This window comes from Lithobates pipiens, unplaced genomic scaffold, assembly GCF_037356315.1.
Source record: "Lithobates pipiens isolate NorthernLeopardFrog02 unplaced genomic scaffold, aLitPip1_a1.2 Scaffold_19, whole genome shotgun sequence".
NCBI lineage: Eukaryota > Metazoa > Chordata > Amphibia > Anura > Ranidae > Lithobates > Lithobates pipiens.
In genome coordinates, this window is record NW_027507764.1 from 13,927,847 (window position 1) to 13,948,039 (window position 20,193).

At 46.1% G+C, this 20,193-nt stretch overlaps 1 protein-coding gene across 2 annotated transcripts in view; it reads left to right on the forward strand.

Moving 5' to 3' along the window:
- The window catches only part of NAPRT (nicotinate phosphoribosyltransferase), a 53,476-nt gene that overhangs the window by 20,973 nt on the left and 12,310 nt on the right, over positions 1 to 20,193 (forward strand). For both annotated transcript variants that reach the window (XM_077490535.1, XM_077490536.1), the window contains exons 7-10: positions 408 to 548; positions 3,083 to 3,167; positions 15,568 to 15,648; positions 16,851 to 16,953. In XM_077490535.1, the coding sequence (XP_077346661.1) occupies positions 408 to 548; positions 3,083 to 3,167; positions 15,568 to 15,648; positions 16,851 to 16,953 (410 nt within the window). The remainder of the gene's footprint in view (positions 1 to 407; positions 549 to 3,082; positions 3,168 to 15,567; positions 15,649 to 16,850; positions 16,954 to 20,193) is intronic.

Here is a 20,193-nt window from a genome sequence, read left to right on the forward strand (position 1 = left end):
GCGGCTTTGGGCACTGTGAATAAATTCTCATGGTGGAAAGTGGTGCTGGGAGAGGGTGCGGACTCTAGTGGTTGGAGGGTGGTATTGCAAGTTGTGCTGGCTCACTCGAAAAGGCCACCTTCCATGTGGCCCAGGGTTTGAGGACCTCTGCTTTACAGAAAACATTGAGCCATTCACATCAGTTTCTGCACCAGAGGAGCTTACACTCTAATGTCCCTTCTCAAACACTATTATTATTCTTATTATTATACATTTATAGCTCTGACATAAACAGCAGTGCTGTACAGAAAACACTGAGGTTATACCAGCATCTGAGGAGCTTACACTCTAATGTCTGTGAAAGGAATAGCTGAGGCTTTGGGAAGGTCATAAGTAATGTCACCCCCATCCCTTTTGTTGCTTGGCAGGAGCGGTGTACCCAACTTCTGTGCAGTGGCCCTGGCATTACATCAGCTCGGGTACAAGGCAGTTGGCGTTCGGCTGGACAGCGGAGACCTGGCCAGGCAGTCTGTGGAGGTTCGCAAAATATTCAGGCTCTGTGCGGAGAGGTGAGCGCCTGTATTCAGGAGGGGTGCGAGTCTTTTATTGCTGCTCTGAAATGTCTTCTTTAACCACTTAAGGACCAGGCCTCTTTTTCAGATTTGGTGTTTACATGTTTAAAACTGTTTTATTTATTTTTTTGCTAGAAAATTACTTGGAACCCCCAAACATTTTATATTGTTTTTTTTTTTTTTTTCTAACACCCTAGAGAATAAAATGGCGGTCATTGCAATACTTTTTTTCACACCGTATTTGCGCAGCGGTCTTACAAGTGCACTTTTTTTTTGGAAAAAATTCACTTTTTTGAATAAAAAAATAAGACAACAGTAAAATTAGCCCAATTTTTTTTTTTATATTGTGAAAGATAATGTTACGCCGAGTAAATTGATACCCAACATGTCACGCTTCAAAATTGCGCCCCGCTCGTGGATTGGCGTCAAACTTTTAGCCTCAAAAAATCTCCATAAGCGACATTTAAAAAATTCTACAGGTTGCATTTTTTGCGATACAGAGGAGGTCTAGGGCTAGAATTATTGCTCTCGCTCTACCGATCACAACGATACCTCACATGTGTGGTTTGAACACCGTTTTCATATGCGGGCGCTACTCACGTATGCGCTCGCTTCTGTGCGTGAGCTCGTCGTGACGGGGTGTTTTTAAAAAAAAAAAAAAAATTTCTTATTTATTTTAATTGATTTTATTTATTTTTACACTGTTTAAAAAAACAAAACAAATGGATCACTTTTATTCCTATTACAAGGAATGTAAACATCCCTTGTAATAGAAAAAAGCATGACAGGTCCTCTTAAATATGAGATCTGGGGGGGGTCAAAAAGACATCAGATCTCATATTTGGACTAAAATGCAAAAAAAAAAAAAAAAAGGCATTTGAAAAAATGACATTAAAAAAAAATATACCTTTAAGAGGTATGGGCGGATGTTTTGACGTCGCTTCCGCCCTCCTATGGTATAGAGACGAGTGGGGGCCATCTTAGCCTCACTCGTCTCCATACCCAGCTAGGAAAAGGACCCGATCGCTACCGACGGCTCCGATAAGCGGCGGGAGAGGGGGGTGGCACCTCTCCCGCCACCGATAGCGGTGATCTCGCGGCGAATCCGCCGCAGAGACCACCGTCATCGTACAGACGACCGGCGCCTGAAGAGATGGATATCTCGGTTGTGGCAGCAGCTGCTGCCGTTACCGAGATATCCCTCTTCAAAAATAGGACGCACATCGGCGTGCGCTGGTCGTTAAGTGGTTAAGGACCGGAAGATTTGCCCCTTCAAATAATCGCAATAAGTGTATTGATTGGTTTGCGCAAAAGTTATAGCATCTACAAAATAGAGGATATATTAATGGCATTTCCATTATGACATTTTTTTTTTTTTTTTTTTACTAGTAATGGCGGTGATCAGCTTTTTTTTTATTGTTATTATTTATTTATTTTGGGACTGCGACATTGTGGCGGACAGATCAGACACTTGACACCTTTTTTTTTGGGGACCAGTGACAGCGATCAGAGCTAAAAATAGCCACTGATTACTGTATAAATGTCACTGGCAGGGAAGGGGTTACCACTGGGGGGGGCGATCAAGGGGTTAAGTGTGTCATAGGGAGGTTTTTCTAACTGCGGGGGCAGTGTACTGACGGAGTACAGAGAGATCGCTGTTCCTGATCACTAGAAACAGCAGATCTCTCTCTCTCTACTTCCCTGACAGAACGGGGACCTGTCTGCTTACATTGACAGACCCTCTTTTCTGCCTCTCTGAGAAGTGGTCACCCGGACATCGCAGCTGTCGGCCGCACGCATAGCCCTAAGGCTGCATTCACACCTGAGCGTAGCTTTTCAAGCGTTTTTTGCGGCGTCTTTTTACCGCGATTCGCAGCGTTTTTTACCGCGTTTTTTACAGCGAATTGCCGCGAATTTGTGCAGGGCAAAAGGTCACCAATGTTAAAAGAGGAAAAACGCCCAAATCAGCCCGATTCGCGGGGTCCGGAACTTGTTTGAGCTTCAGGCGACTTGGAGTGGAGATGTGAACCATCTCCATTGAGAATAATGGATTTTTTTCCCCTCCAGCGTTTTGTAGCTTCAGGGCGTCAAGCTACACAACGCTTAGGTGTGAATGGGGTCTTAAACCGTACAGCTACGGGGAATTGGTCATTAGCCTAGGCTTATGACATCATACACAGCTCTCTCACTCTCGTGAGAGTTTGGCCAGGAAGGGAGAGGGAGGAGAGTCATAAGAGGGCCAATGAGAGCTGCAGAGCTGGAGGTGTGCCTCTGTGTAAATCCATAAAGGGAACAGGCAGCAGCTTCAGCTGCCCACAGTTAAAATGGATGCAGCCAGACTCAGCGGAGGGAGATTTCTGCAGCATATTGGGCAAGTACAGAATAACAGTATATATAAAATAATATGTAAAGTGGTTGGAGGGAAGCTGCAGAATGGCAAAAGATGTTTTTATTACAAATTTATGTGAACAGACTGCAGCTCCTCTTTAAAAAAAAAGAGTTTTAATACTTTTGTCTCTCTTATTTTACAGATTTGATGTTCCAGCTTTGGAAACCTTGTCCATTGCTGTCAGTAACGACATCAGTGAGAAAAGTCTGAAGCTCCTGACCCGGGTGGTGAGGTTCTGGCATCTCCTCCTATCACTGCTCAGCTTTAGCTCTCTAAGGCCAAAATTACTTGGTAGCTGTGACATTTAGGAGACCTTCATTTTTCTCCGCTGCAGTTTAGTAACACCTACTGGTCTTGTCTCTTTCCCCCTCCCCCCTCCCCTCCCCTCCCACCCTGTGACTGGACAGTGAAAGGAGAAGCAGCAGACTGAGCTCAGCCGTCACTCTGTTCTCTCCTCCTATCAATATGTTCCTTGTTAGTATATCGGCACAACTTATTGGCTCTGCTGCATGGGGACTATAAAGGTCACTTTTCAGGTGCTTAGACTGCTTTTAGGGCTGCAACGATTATTCGATATTATCGATAATAATCGATAATGAAAATCGTTGTCAGCGATTTTCATTATCGATTAGTTGGTCCGCACCTTCCGCCTGTCTGTTAGTTGAAAAAAAAAACGAAATAAATCCTCTTGTCCTATGTCATCCGTCCTCGGCGGCGCTCTCTGTGACCAGGCACGCACTCGCCGCTGCGCGTCCGCGGGCACGCCTCTCCTCCTCGCTGATGTCACAGATCTCAGCCCCGCCCGCTGCTGCCTCGAGGGAACAGAGAAGCGAGTGCGAGCTGCACACAGAGTGTGTAAAAAGGTAGCAGCTATCGGCTAAAAGTTGTAACACACACACCACATTCAGTGTCCCATCGTCATTTGCTTTTCTGGGAGGGAGAGGGGGGGGAATAGAGCCACATTGGTGCTTCTGCAGGGGGGGGAATAATAGAGCCCCATTGGTGTTTCTGGGGGGGGAATGGTGCTCCATCATTGGTGTCCCTGGGAGGAGTAGCGCCTCCCGGGGACACCAATGATGCGGCACTATCCCCCCCCCCCGGCTGAAACACCAATGTGGCTTTATTATTCCCCCCCCCCCCCCCCCCCGAAACACCAGTGTGGGAGGAATAACGCCCCATCATTGGTGTCAGTGGGGGGAATAGTGCCCCATCATTGGTGTCAGTGGGGGGAATAGTGCCCCATCATTGACGTCAGTGGGGGGGGATAGTGCCCCATCATTGACGTCAGTGGGGGGGGGGGATAGTGCCCCATCATTGACGTCAGTGGGGGGGGGGATAGTGCCCCATCATTGACGTCAGTGGGGGGGGGATAGTGCCCCATCATTGCTGTCGGGGGGGAATAGTGCCCCATCATTGGTGTCAGTGGGGGGGAATAGTGCCCCATCATTGGTGTCAGTGGGGGGAATAGTGCCCCATCATTGGTGTCAGTGGGGGGAATAGTGCCCCATCATTGGTGTCAGTGGGGGGAAATAGTGCCCCATCATTGGTGTCAGTGGGGGGGGATAGTGCCCTGTCAGTGGGGGGAATAGTGCCCCATCATTGGTGTCAGTGGGGGGAAATAGTGCCCCATCATTGGTGTCAGTGTGGGGGGGAATAGTGCCCCATCATTGGTGTCAGTGTGGGGGGGAATAGTACCCCATCATTGGTGTCAGTGGGAGGAATAGTGCCCCATCATTGGTGTCAGTGGGGGGGGGAATAGTGCCCCATCATTGGTGTCAGTGGGGGGGGGGAATAGTACCCCATCATTGGTGTCAGTGGGAGGAATAGTGCCCCATCATTGGTGTCAGTGGGGGGGGGAATAGTGCCCCATCATTGGTGTCAGTGGGGGGAATAGTGCCCCATCATTGGTGTCAGTGGGGGGGGGGGAATAGTGCCCCATCATTGGTGTCAGTGGGGGGAATAGTGCCCCATCATTGGTGTCAGTGGGGGGGGGGAGAATAGTGCCCCATCATTGGTGTCCCAGTTTTTTCATTTTACGTTTAAATAAACGAAAAAATTGAACATGACGTTTTTTTCGTGATTTTATCCGATTAATCGAAAAAATAATCAGCCGATTAATCGATTATGAAAATAATCGTTAGTTGCAGCCTGCTTGCAATTTATTAATACGTAATTATTGACCTCCCGAAAGATTTACCCCACTTCATGACCAGGCCATTTGGCTATTTTTTTTTATTTTTTGCGATATAGCACTGCGTTACTGTAACTGACAATTGCACGGTCGTGCAAAAAATAAAAAAAAATAAAGCCACATAAAATTTTGTCATTCGTTTTCCCCCACAAATAGAACTTTCTTTTGGTGGGATTTGATCACCTCTGCGGTTTTTATATTTTTTGGGCTATAAACAAAAAATAAATAAATACCAACAGTTGTTAAAAAAATAAAATAAAAGTGTGTATGTCTCTCTCTCTCTCTCTCTCTCTCTCTCTCTCTCTCTCTCTCTCTCTCTCTCTCTCTCTCTCTCTTTCTCTATCTATCTATCTATATATATATATAATGTATGTGTGTTTGTTTTTTTTTATATATAATATAAATTTTCAACTTTCTGCCATAAAATATGCAATATTTAAAAAAAAAAATTTCTTCATAAATTTAGGTCAATATGTATTCTGTTGCATATTTTTGGTAAAATAATTGTACAGTGGAACTTTGGATTATGCTTGTTAACCGTGTTACTCGTAAACAAAGGTTCCACTACATGTTGATTCGTTTGTGCAAAAGTTTTGTAGCATATATTTTTTTTTTTTTTTTTTTTTACCAGCAATGATGGCGATCAGCGATTTTTTTTTATTTTTTTTATTTTTTTTTATATATCGTGACTGCTATACTGCAGTGAACAATCAGAGACACTAAGGCTACTTTCACACTGAGGAGCTTTACAGGCGCTACAGCCCCCGAGTGCTTTCACACTGAAAGTATCAACTACACGCCCGTGCTATAGCCGAAAGACGGCTACAGCACGGCGCTCAATTGCCAGGAGGGCGTCCATGGACGTCCTCCTGTCTACTTCCTCCCTGCGCGCCGCCGTGGCCGCGCATCGGGGGAAATCTGTGTTGACCGCGTCCCTTGGACACAGCCAATCACAGCGGCCATTTAGCACTCGGTCGGAGTGTCCAATGAGAGATGTAAACATATGAAATCATCTCTCGTTGTCGGCTCTCCCTCCTCACCCAGAGATCACGTGCTGCAGCGTGACTGAAAAAAAATCATAAACTACAGTGCCACACTAACACAACACAGTGCCCACAGTACCTGTCGGTGCCACCTGTCCCCAGTGCCAGCTGTCTGTGTCACATGCCATCTGTTATTAGTGTCACCTGTCATCAGTGCCACGTATCAGTGCATCTGTCATCAGTGCCACGTATTAGTGCATCTGTCATCAGTGTCACGTGTCATTGTCCTGGTGCTCCGGGGCCTTCAAAAGTGTAATAAGTAGTCAACAAGTTAGATGTGTAATTTATGCTCCTAGAACACGTGATGGCGCTCCCTGCATGTTGGGCCTCTCTATGTGGCCAGGCTGTGAAAAAGTCCCACACATGTGGTATTGTAATACTCAGGAGGAGTAGCAGAATGTATTTTGGGGTGTCATTTGTGGTATACACATGTCATGTGAGAGAAATAACCTATTACAATGACAATTTTGTGTAAAAAAAAAAAAAAAAAAAAAAAAAAATCTTAATTTTGCAAAGAATTGCGAGAAGAAATGATAACATCAAAAACCTCACCATGCCCCATGCCTCTTACTAAATACCTTGGAATGTCTACTTTCCAAAAAGGGGTCATTTGGGGGGTATTTGTACTTTCCTGACTTGTTCGGGTCACAAGAAGCGAGATCGGCCACCAGTACATCAGATGTGATCAATTTTGTATGATTCGCACCACAGCTTGTGGACTCTCCAACTTTCACTAAGACCAAATAATATCCACTAATTTGGGTTATTTTTATCAAATATATACGTAGCAGTATAAATTGTGGCCAAAATTTATGAAGAAAAATTAATAATTTGCAAAATGTTGTCACAGAAACCGAGCAAAATGCATTTTTGTTCAAAATTTTCGGTCTTCTTTTGTTTTATAGCGCAAAAAAATAAATAACCCAGAGGTCAAATACCACCAAAAGAAAGCTCAGTTTGTGTGAAAAAAGGGACAAAAAAATAATAATTTGGGTATAGTGTTACATGACTGAGTAATTGTCATTCAAAGTGTGAGAGCACCGATGGCTGAAAATTGGTCTGGGCAGGAGGGGGGTTTAAGTGCCCAGTAGGCAAGTGTATATATATATGTGTGTATAATATATATAATTAGGGCTGTGAAAATTAAAGATTAATTCCTCGATTAATCGTTAAATTTTTTTGATCGATCAAAATTCTTTTGATCGGTACTCACCTCTCCGCCGACTTCCCGGGTCTTCAGGGAGTTCCGCCGGAGATCCGGCGACGTCACCGGACTCCTCCCCCCTTCCCCAAGTGCCTCCGTCTGCTAAGGAAGGGAAGGGGGGAGGAGTCCGGTGACGTTGAAGTTTCTGATTGAACGTAACGTGTACGGGGGAGGAGCTATGCAAGACGCCACCCGCTGCTGCCCTACAAAACTAACACGATTGTCGGCTTTACATGCTGTGTTTTTATCATCTTTATGTGAGTAGTTTGTGTTTGAACACAAAAATTAAATCTTTTATACTTAAGCGGTGAGCACTGAGATCTTTTCTTTCTACCCATGACCTGAGATTGTGAGAGAAGTTTTTGGTCCATGTTAACCCTTTTAATACCCGCATGCATGACCACCTGTGTGCACAGGGGTCCATGCCATAAGGTGAGAGTGATTAGTTAGACCGGAGGTGGAGGGATTGTCACGCTACTGTGGAAAAAAAAGATTACTTACATCAGTGCTACAGTTTGAATTTAAAACGTTTGTGTGAACTGTGAAGTTAAGTCATGGATTGTGGAAACGAAAGTGTCAGGTGATTGTATATAGTGTATACCACATTTACCACTGACTAATGCAGAGCTGCAATGCAAGGAGATCAGCTAGTAGTTGGATCCGTATGTGCGTTATAATTAATCGAAATTAGTCAATTAATCGAAAAATCGATTAATCGAACACAACATTTTTAAATCAGTAACAGCCCTAATTATAATATAAAATATTGATCCGGCACACAGGTGCCGCCCTGTAGCAGAGAGCTATAGGACGAATGTAAAGTGGTTAATGCCGGTGCCTCCCGTCCCTTTTTTAAGAGGTTTACATTTTACAGGTCGGGACGCTCTGCTGAAGTCACTGTTTTTGTATTTTAAGCTTTTTTTAGTGTATTTACTAGACATGTGCACACTGAAATGTTTCGTTTCGGAATTTCATTTTCGTCTGAAAAATAAATATATTTAGTTACTCCAGAAATTAGTTTTTATTTATTTTGTTTAGTTAAAAAAAAAAACATTCGTACGAAAATCTGAAATAATTAAGGTTGAATCTGTCATTGAAGGCTGATGGTGTCTGTCGAATGTTCTAAGAAGATTCGAGGGAGCAGCTAAACTGTACGACGCCGCAATCGTACATTTCCGGTCGAATGTTCCGCCTACAAGCTGTAGTAGAATTCTAATGTTGTATGACACTAGTAATTATATTTATTAATTATTATTAGTAGTCAACCAACATTAGAATTCTTCTATAGCCTATGGGCGGAGCATTTGACCAAAAAATGTCCGCTCGTGGTGACTGCTTCGTGGAATCTTCATGTCAAATCTTTTCTCTCCATGTCGAATAATCTTGGACTAATAGAGTTAGGTTAGGCACATTCGACCTTTTTTGTCTCTATAATGTTGAATCCTTTCTGTCTATGTCGAATCTTTTTTCTCTCTCTCTGTTGAATCTTTTTTTCTCTCTCTCTCTCTCTGTCAAATCTTTTTTTCTCTCTCTCTCTGTCGAATCTTTTCTCTCTCTGTCGAATCTTTTCTCTCTCTCTGTCGAATCTTTTCTCTCTCTCTGTCGAATCTTTTCTCTCTCTCTCTGTCGAATCTTTTCTCTCTCTCTCTCTGTCGAATCTTTTCTCTCTCTCTCTCTCTCTCTGTCGAATCTTTTTTTCTCTCTCTCTCTCTGTCGAATCTTTTTTTCTCTCTCTCTCTCTGTCGAATCTTTTTCTCTCTCTCTGTCGAATCTTTTCTCTCTCTCTCTCTCTCTCTCTCTCTCTGTCTAATTTTTCTCTCTCTCTCTCTCTCTCTCTCTCTCTCTCTCTCTCTCTCTCTCTCTCTCTCGAATCTTTTCTCTCTCTGTCGAATAATCTTGGACTAATAGAGCTAAGGTTAGGCACATTCGACCACAGGTTCGATGGACACAGATTGCTTTTGTCAGCGTCATGTTGAATCGAACTGCTGTCACAATGAAAACGAAGATAAAGCATTTGTTTATGTCGGATTCTGCGCGTTCGCTGTCGTTTCTTAAAACTATAACGAAAATACACGAAAATTTGGACGAAAAAGAATGCACATGTCTAGTATTTACTCCTTTTTTTATAAATAAATAACTTCCGATTTTAAGCGGAATTACACTATGTGCCTACTTTTTTTTTTTTTTTTTTTTTTTTTTTTTTTCTTTTTTATAAATATATCTCATTGGAGAAACAATCCACCTGTTTTTTTTTTTTGTCTAAAAACCTACCCCATTGAGGTCTCCACTGTTGGAGTTGGTCTTCTGGTTGGAGGTCGTGCCCATTGCGACAGTTCCCCTTGGGTGTGTAGCCCCACAAGCCTGATTGACCCTTTGGGTGTACACCTTATTTGGGTTCAATCGTTCTGGTAAGCCTTTTGGACTCTCTGGTGGTGGGTCACTTACCTGCAAGTTTGGTCACGTGTTTTTTTTTATTTTATTTTTTTATTTTTTTTACTATGTCACTCAGTTCACGTGTCAACTATTTTGAACCTCGTTTTGTAGACAGCTGTTTTATTTTTCACATTGTTTACATTCCGTACAGCTCCGTATACGTTCTGGTTCACCTATAAGGACATATTAACCCCTTCAATTTCCGGGCATTTTCAGCCCCCTTCCTGCCCAGGCCAATTTTTCCAGTTTTTCAGCGCTGTCGCATTTTGAATGACAATTGCGCGGTCATACAACACTGCACCCAAATGAATGGAGCCGCCGCATGTATGAGCATCTCCTCGCCAAGAGCCCCCACGGCCTAACAATCAGAAACCCAAAACTCCAGATTCTGGCTCGCCTGATCGCTATGGTAGCCTCCCATTGGCTACCCACAGTGATCAGTCACCATCAAGCCCACCCTCTGTGTTTCTCTCACTCACTACTTGCAGAGCGAAAAGAAAATTAAATAAAAAAGTAAAGAAAATTCCTAGATCAAGTTTTGATCTAGGTCAGTGCCAGGGTTAGTTTTTGGGGCAGCCGTCAGTGTCTGTATAGTTTGGCCAGCATTTTTTTTTTTTTTTTTTTTTTTTTTTTTTTTTTAACCACTTCAGCCCCGGACCATTTGGTGGCCCAAAGACCAGAGCGTCTTTTGCGATTCGGCACTGCATCGCTGTAACTGACAATTGCGCGGTCGTGCGACGTGGCTCCCGAACAAAATTGACATCACTTTTTTCCCTACAAATAGAGCTTTCTTTTGGTGGTATTTGATCACCTCCTGCGTCTTTATGTTTTATTTTTTTGCGCTATAAACAAAAGAAGAGTGTCATGTTATAAAAAAATTACTTTTTGCTGTAATAAATATCCTAATTTTTTATTTTTATTTTTTATTTAATTTTTTCCTCACTTTAGGCCGATACGTATTCTTCTGCATATTTTTGGTAAAAAAAAAAATCACAATAAGCGTATATTGATTGGTTTGCGCAAAATTTATTGCATCTACAAAATAGGCGATTATTTTTATGGCGTGTGTTTTTTTTATTTTTATTTTTTTCCTATAATTTATTTTTTTTTTTTTTATATCGTGATTGCAGCGGACACATCAGACACTTTTAACACTATTTTGGGACCATTCACATTTATACAGCGATTAGTGCTATAAAAATGCACCGATTTACTGTATAAATGTCACTGGCCAGGAAGCAGTTAACACTAGGGGGGACGATCAAGGAGGTTAAATGTGTTTTTCCTAGGGAGTAATTCTAATGCCCTGTACACACGATCGGACATTCCGACCACAAAATCCGTCTGATTTTGGAGGAAACTTGTGTTGCATACACACGGCCGGACGAAGTTGTCGGAAAATCCGATCGTTCGAAACGAGGCGATGTTCGCTGCATACGACGGGACTACGTAGAGCAGGTGTGCCCAACCTTTTGAAGAGCGAGGGCCACCTAAGCGACTTGGTAACCGGCTGCGGGCCGCCATGAGCGGAGCGGGTGCATGACAGCCCACTCTACTTCCTTTTTTTTGCGGATCGGATTGGAGGTAGGCGTTTGTAAACTGACACAAGTCCATTTACATCTGCTACTCTTTAGAGGTGAATGGAGTATTTTACCTCGTATTATTAGCCATCATTTAGCTCTTAGTGAATTGACCCCAATATCGCCAATCCTTTTTTCCACGACAACTCGGTTTTCAAAATCCAGTTGTCACAGGGACAGAAAATGAGGGGTCCAATTGGGTCGGACAGACCGTGTGAAAGGGGCCTATGGCTCAGTGCAGGTAACCCTTATTAGGTGCACTGCACCGCACCTGCGGATCAGTTTGAAAGCACAGGGGCGGCACAGTGGTGTAGTGGTTAGCACTCTCACCTAGCAATAAGAAGGTCGCTGGTTCAAATCCCAACCATGACACTACCTGCCTGGAGTTTGCATGTTCTCCATGTGTCTGCGTGGGTTTCCTCCGGGTACTCCGGTTTCGTCCCACACTCCAAAGACATGCAGGTAGGTTAATTGGCTTCTGGCTTCTGTCCAAAATTGGCCCTAGTATATGAATGGGGACCTTCAGGGCTGGACTGGGACAGAAATTTGGCCCTGGACTTCATACCGGCCCACTTAAATTTTGAGTGTCCCATCAGCACCCCCTTACATCAGAGTGTCCCATCAGCACCCCCTTACATCAGAGTGTCCCATCAGCACCCCCTTACATCAGAGTGTCCCATCAGCACCCCCTTACATCAGAGTGTCCCATTACCAGCCCCCCCCCCTTACATCAGAGTGTCCCATTACCAGCCCCCCCCTTACATCAGAGTGTCCCATTACCAGCCCCCCCCTTACATCAGAGTGTCCCATTACCAGCCCCCCCCTTACATCAGAGTGTCCCATTACCAGCCCCCCCCTTACATCAGAGTGTCCCATTACCAGCCCCCCCCTTACATCAGAGTGTCCCATTACCAGCCCCCCCCTTACATCAGAGTGTCCCATTACCAGCCCCCCCCTTACATCAGAGTGTCCCATTACCAGCCCCCCCCTTACATCAGAGTGTCCCATTACCAGCCCCCCCCTTACATCAGAGTGTCCCATTACCAGCCCCCCCCTTACATCAGAGTGTCCCATTACCAGCCCCCCCCTTACATCAGAGTGTCCCATTACCAGCCCCCTTAAATCAGAGTGTCCCATTACCAGCCCCCTTAAATCAGAGTGTCCCATTACCAGCCCCCTTAAATCAGAGTGTCCCATTACCAGCCCCCCCCTTACATCAGAGTGTCCCATTACCAGCCCCCCCCTTACATCAGAGTGTCCCATTACCAGCCCCCCCCTTACATCAGAGTGTCCCATTACCAGCCCCCCCCTTACATCAGAGTGTCCCATTACCAGCCCCCCCCTTACATCAGAGTGTCCCATTACCAGCCCCCCCCTTACATCAGAGTGTCCCATTACCAGCCCCCCCCTTACATCAGAGTGTCCCATCAGCACCCCCCTTAGATCAGAGTGTCCCATCAGCACCCCCCTTAGATCAGAGTGTCCCATCAGCACCCCCCTTAGATCAGAGTGTCCCATCAGCACCCCCCTTAGATCAGAGTGTCCCATCAGCACCCCCCTTAGATCAGAGTGTCCCATCAGCACCCCCCTTAGATCAGAGTGTCCCATCAGCACCCCCCTTAGATCAGAGTGTCCCATCAGCACCCCCCTTAGATCAGAGTGTCCCATCAGCACCCCCCTTAGATCAGAGTGTCCCATCAGCACCCCCCTTAGATCAGAGTGTCCCATCAGCACCCCCCTTAGATCAGAGTGTCCCATCAGCACCCCCCTTAGATCAGAGTGTCCCATCAGCACCCCCCTTAGATCAGAGTGTCCCAATACCAGCCCCCTTAGATCAGAGTGTCCCAATACCAGCCCCCTTAGATCAGAGTGTCCCAATACCAGCCCCCTTAGATCAGAGTGTCCCAATACCAGCCCCCTTAGATCAGAGTGTCCCAATACCAGCCCCCTTAGATCAGAGTGTCCCAATACCAGCCCCCTTAGATCAGAGTGTCCCAATACCAGCCCCCTTAGATCAGAGTGTCCCAATACCAGCCCCCTTAGATCAGAGTGTCCCAATACCAGCCCCCTTAGATCAGAGTGTCCCAATACCAGCCCCCTTAGATCAGAGTGTCCCAATACCAGCCCCCTTAGATCAGAGTGTCCCAATACCAGCCCCCTTAGATCAGAGTGTCCCAATACCAGCCCCCTTAGATCAGAGTGTCCCAATACCAGCCCCCTTAGATCAGAGTGTCCCAATACCAGCCCCCTTAGATCAGAGTGTCCCAATACCAGCCCCCTTAGACCAGAGTGTCCCAATACCAGCCCCCTTAGACCAGAGTGTCCCAATACCAGCCCCCTTAGACCAGAGTGTCCCAATACCAGCCCCCTTAGACCAGAGTGTCCCAATACCAGCCCCCTTAGACCAGAGTGTCCCAATACCAGCCCCCTTAGACCAGAGTGTCCCAATACCAGCCCCCTTAGACCAGAGTGTCCCAATACCAGCCCCCTTAGACCAGAGTGTCCCAATACCAGCCCCCTTAGACCAGAGTGTCCCAATACCAGCCCCCTTAGACCAGAGTGTCCCAATACCAGCCCCCTTAGACCAGAGTGTCCCAATACCAGCCCCCTTAGACCAGAGTGTCCCAATACCAGCCCCCTTAGACCAGAGTGTCCCAATACCAGCCCCCTTAGACCAGAGTGTCCCAATACCAGCCCCCTTAGACCAGAGTGTCCCAATACCAGCCCCCTTAGACCAGAGTGTCCCAATACCAGCCCCCTTAGACCAGAGTGTCCCAATACCAGCCCCCTTAGACCAGAGTGTCCCAATACCAGCCCCCTTAGACCAGAGTGTCCCAATACCAGCCCCCTTAGACCAGAGTGTCCCAATACCAGCCCCCTTAGACCAGAGTGTCCCAATACCAGCCCCCTTAGACCAGAGTGTCCCAATACCAGCCCCCTTAGACCAGAGTGTCCCAATACCAGCCCCCTTAGACCAGAGTGGCCCACTGAGCCATCGGCCCACCGGGAAACTCCCGGTAGTCCCGATGGCCAGTACATGCCTGGGGACCTTGGATTGTGGGCTCCTTGAGGATAGGGACCGATGTGGGTGTAGCAATGTACAGGGAAAGGGAAAATTGTAGACACTCACTCAGGTTGAACTGGATGGACTGGTGTCTTTATTCAACCTAACTAACTATAAAAACAGCTCAGTAACCACTGCAGAACAGATATGCCCGTATATACACTGTGATTTTAGTAATAAACTTACTATTAATAACTGTATTCTATTCCATCACAGAGCAGGGGGTCGCGGGCAACATCAAAAGGCTCCGCGGGCCACTGGTTGGGCACCCCTGACCTAGAGGCTAGTAGCCAATAGCTTTGGTCTCGTAATTTAATCCGAGCATGTGTGGCACTTTGTCCGTCGGAAATTCTCTACAAACGATCGGAAAAAGTCCGATCGGATCTTGTTGTCGAAAAATTTTAGATCCAGCTCTCAAACTTGTTCCGTCTGAAATTTCCGATGGAAAAAGTCCGAAAGAGCCCACACACGATCGGATTTTCCGACAACATAATCTGATCGGACCTTTTCCGTCGGAATGTCCGGCCGTGTGTACAAGGCATAACTGTGGGGGGGAGGGGACTCACAAGGGGAGGAGACCGATCGGTGTTCCTCTGTACTGGGAACACACGGATCGGTCTCCTCTCCCCTGACAGGACGTGGATCTGTGTGTTTTACCACCCCTGGATCTGGACCGTGGATCTGTGTTTACACTCACAGATTCACGGTCCTGCTCTGTTAACGGGCAATTGCGGGTGCCCGGGGGATATCGCGGCCACCGGGCACGGACACCGGCTCCCGAGTGACACGGCGGGAGTGCGCCCCCCCCCCCCCCTAGACAGCCGGGAAGCCGAGGACGTCATATGACACCCGGCCAGTATGGGAGATCCCTCCTGCGGACATCATATTATTATGGTAGGGAAGTGGTTAAGGACCATCCGCTGAGAGGCCACATATGTGTACCACCGGCGTGAAAGGGTTGATGAATGCAGGGTTGAGGGTTGTAAGCGTCGGAGAACTCCCCCCCTGGATGTTGATGTATTGTAGTGAGTGTGCACCTCGTTACGTGGCTGCTGCTTGTTTTCAGGACCATGTTTGTGTCTCATATATCTGCTTCTTTCTCTGTTTGACAGGAGAATGAGATTAACGTGATTGGCGTTGGCACCCACCTAGTCACATGTACCCTTCAGCCCTCCTTGGGCTGCGTCTACAAGGTAAGAATCCAACATGGGAGAATATTGCTTGGAATTTCATGGCCTTTTATAAAAAAAAAATTAAAAAATAATAATAATTCACGGTTGGGTCCTTTTTTAACCACTTTCAGACCGGACCATTTTGCTGGTCAAAGACCAGACCACTTTTTGCGATTCGGCACTGCGTCGCTTTAACTGACAATTGCGCGGTCGTGCGACGTGGCTCCCAAACAAATTTAACGTCCTTTTTTTCCCACAAATAGAGCTTTCTTTTGGTGGTATTTGATCACCTCTGCGGTTTTTATTTTTTGCGCTATAAACAAAAATAGAGCGACAATTTTGAAAAAAACGCATTATTTTTTACTTTTTTGTTATAATAAATATCCCCCAAAAATATATAAAAAAAACTTTTTTTCCCTCAGTTTAGGCTGATACGTATTCTTCTACATATTTTTGGTAAAAAAAATAAATAAACGATTATTGATTGGTTTGCGCAAAAGTTATAGCGTTTACAAAATAGGGATAGTTTTATAGCATTTTTATTAATCATTTTTTTTTTTTTTTTTTTTACTAGTAATGGCGGCGATCAGCGATTTTTTTTTTATTGTGTCTGCGACATTGTGGGGGACACATCGGACATTTTTGACACATTTTTGGGACCATTGTCATTTATACAGCAATCAGTGCTATATAAATGCAGTGATTCCTGTGTAAATTACACTGGCAGTGAAGGGGTTAACCAGTGGGTGGCAGTGTAGGGGTTAAGTGTTCCTAGGGGTGTGTTACTAACTGTGGGGGGGTTGGGCTTTCATTTAGTGAACACTGATCTCTGCTCCAATCACATGGAGCAGAGATCAGCGTCACTAGTTGCTAGGCAGAATGGAGAAATGCTGTTTACACGGCATTTCCTCCATTCAGCCGTCCCGTGAGACGATCGCGGGTATGCCCGCGGCGATCGAGTCCGCGGGTCCCGCGACCGGACTCACGGGGGTCCCGACCAGCGCGGGAGCGCGCCGCCGGCGGCGCGCTCCCGATGGCAGGGCGGCATTGAAGATTGGACGTACATGTACGCCAATATGCCTGCCCGTGCCATTCTGTCGATGTACATCGTCGTGCGCTGGTCGGGAAGTGTTTAAAAAGACCTTTTTTCACGTTGCTGTGAATTGAGTTTCCGCTCATCCCGACTGTTCACTGGATCGACTTGTGTTTTGCTCCTTCTGTAGCTGGTGCAGGTGAACGATCAGCCCCGGATGAAGCTTAGTGAGGACCAGGAGAAGATGACGATTCCGGGGAGTAAAGCCATCTACAGGCTGTATGACGGTTCTGGTAAGTGCAATCCGGATACATTGATTGATTTCAGAGACAATAGTGGAAATGTCACTGTACTCTGTTAGGAGTGAACAGTGTGCAGGTTCTGAATTACTGCATGCCCTGCTCATCTGCATTTAGGTCATGATATTAAATAAAAGCACATTTAGTAAGTGCAATAATGTTCTGCACGGCCATGGATTTATTGAATAAAAGTTTAAAAAAGGAACACTGATCACATAAAAAAAGAGCATACTGCCGGGGTCATACCCAGGAGACCTGCTGGGCCACTTCTGCATTTATTGCTTTTCAGTTCATAAATAAATTCTTTAACCCCTTCACAATGACAGTACACATATATGCAGCCCCACTGGACTGCACTTTGTTCTGTGGGGCCACATATAAATGTGTGTCTCCTGGGGTCTTACCGGGAGCCCTGAGTTCCTCACTAACATTTGGGGTCTCGCCAGGAGCCCTGGGTCCCGTATTAACATTTGGAGTCTCATCTGGAGCCCAGGGTTCCCATACTAACATTTGCCATCTCTCCAGGAACCCTGGGTCCCGTATTAACATTTGGGGTTTCGCCGGGAGCCCTGGGTCCCGTACTAACATTTGGGGTCTCACCGGGAGCCCTGGGTTCCATACTAACATTTGGGGTCTCACCAGGAGCCCTGGGTCCCGTACTAACATTTGGGGTCTCACCAGGAGCCCTGGGTCCCGTACTAACATTTGGGGTCTCACCGGGAGCCCTGGGTTCCGTATTAACAGTTGGGGTCTCGCTGAGAACCCTGGGTCCCGTATTAACATTTGGGGTCTCGCCAAGAGTCCTGGGTTCCATACTAACATTTGGCCTCTCACCAGGAGCCCTAGGTCCCATATTAACATTTGGGGTCTCGCTGGGAGCCCTGGGCCCCATATTAACATTTGGGGTCTCGCCGGGAGCCCTGGGTCCCGTACTAACATTTGGGGTCTCGCCTAGAGCCCTGGGTCCCGTATTAACATTTGGCGTCGCGCCGGGAGCCCTGGGTCCCATATTAATATTTTGGATCTCGCCAGGAGCCCTGGGTTCCGTACTAACATTTGCCATCTGTCCAGGAACCCTGGGTCCCGTATTAACATTTGGGGTTTTGCCGGGAGCCCTGGGTCCCGTACTAACATTTGGGGTCTCACCGGGAGCCCTGGGTTCCGTACTAACATTTGGGGTCTCACCGGGAGCCCTGGGTTCTATACTAACATTTGGGGTCTCACCAGGAGCCCTGGGTCCCGTATTAACATTTGGGGTCTCGCTGAGAACCCTGGGTCCCGTATTAACATTTGAGGTCTCACCAAGAGTCCTGGGTTCCATACTAACATTTGGCGTCTCACCAGGAGCCCTGGGCCCCATATTAACATTTGGGGTCTCGCCGGGAGCCCTGGGCCCCATATTAACATTTGGAGTCTCACCGGGAGCCCTGGGTCCCGTATTAACATTTGGGGTCTCGCTGAGAACCCCGGGTCCCGTACTAACATTTGGGGTCGCGCTGGGAGCCCTGGGTCCCATATTAACATTTTGGATCTCGCCAGGAGCCCTGGGCTCCGTACTAACATTTGGAACCTGGAACTCCCGGTTCCAGGTCGCATAATTGCTGTGATAGCCTCTGATTGGCTGTCACTGTGAAGCCCTTCCCAATGACAGTACACATATATGCAGCCCCACTGGACTAGACTTTGTTTTGTGGGGCCACATATAAATGTGTGTCTACTGGGGCCTTACTAACATTTGAAACCTGGAACTCCTAGTTGTAGGTCACCTAATTGCTGTGATGGCCTCCGATTGGCTATCACTGTATGTGTATGTGTGTGTGTATGTATGTATGTATATATATAATATATATATATATAATCTCTATCTATTATATATATATCTATATCTCAATCTCGACTGTATGCAAAAAAAAAAAAAAAATGCCTAGATCAAAGATTGTTTGTGGATTTTTTTATTTTTTTTTGCAGTCCTGTTGGGGACTTTGGTGAAATATCGGGGTCTAAACATACCCACTTTTGAGACAGAGAAAGGAGATTGAGGACACGGTCCTCCAATCTCCATCCCTGCAGCCTCGGCTTCACAGATTGAATGAACAGGAAGAGCTCAGCACTGACTCCCTGTTCATTCACAAACCGAAGCATAGTAAACCCAGTTTGAATGAACACAGTGAGTGATTGGCACTGATCTGGTTTGCATTGTGTAGCTATGTTGTTTGGTTACCTGATTGGTATGATTTAGTGTTTTGTGCAGGATTCACAAGGCATGTAGGGGCTTTGCAGTGAGCCCACCTTGCTTTATCCAAAGTGCAAATGTGTCCCTAATTCTGGGAGTGTTTTTTTTCGGTGGGGGGGGGGGGGGGGGAGATCTATGTGGTGCTCCCAAGATGCCAACCAATGTACCTGTGCTAACAAGAAGATACAGAAGCCATTTAAAAGGGAAAATCCACATCTGAAGACCAATCAGCCAAAGGATTAGATTGTTGTGTTAAAGCCGAACTTCACTCTCTCAATTAATATTGACTATTTATAATCTTTATGCTGCTAATATTATATTTATATACTTTCCTATCCATTTAATTTTAAACGTATTTTTTTGTTTACATTTCTTCAGTTACTTCCTGGTTTCCATGACTAGGCAAATGATGTCCTACATCCCAGGAGTCTTCAGGAGGGGAGGTGGCGGGGCTTTCTCAGCTAAGCCCCCCCCCCCCCCCCCCTCTTGCCTGTGTTCAGATTAGGTAACGGAAGTGATGTTCCGTCGGTACACAGTGGCGGCCATTTTGGTACACCCCGCACTTGGCCACGGTAAGCCTGTGTTCCATCAGACCCGTGAAAATCGTGTAATGGAAGTGACGTTCCGTCACGGCCATCTTGGTACACCCCAAGCTCAGCCACTCTAAGCCTACATTCTGAAGTCGCCAAGAGGACATCTTTTTACACCTATTGAAGTCCTGCAGTTCACACTTATTTTTTTTCACTAAACTTTTATTATTATTATTTTTTTCCCACACGCTTATATTGTGAAATACAGGATTTAGATGTCCTTGACGCTGTTTTGACGATTATAAAAGCAGCGGTGTTCTGTCATTATCAAACGTATGAGATCGGCCGGCTTGCCGCTGCTTTTAAAATTCAACATCAAAACCGTGTCGCAGACTTCTTAATACTGTATTTCATGATAGAAGCTCAGTTCAGTGGTAAAAATAATAAGTGTGACATGCAAGATTTTAGTGG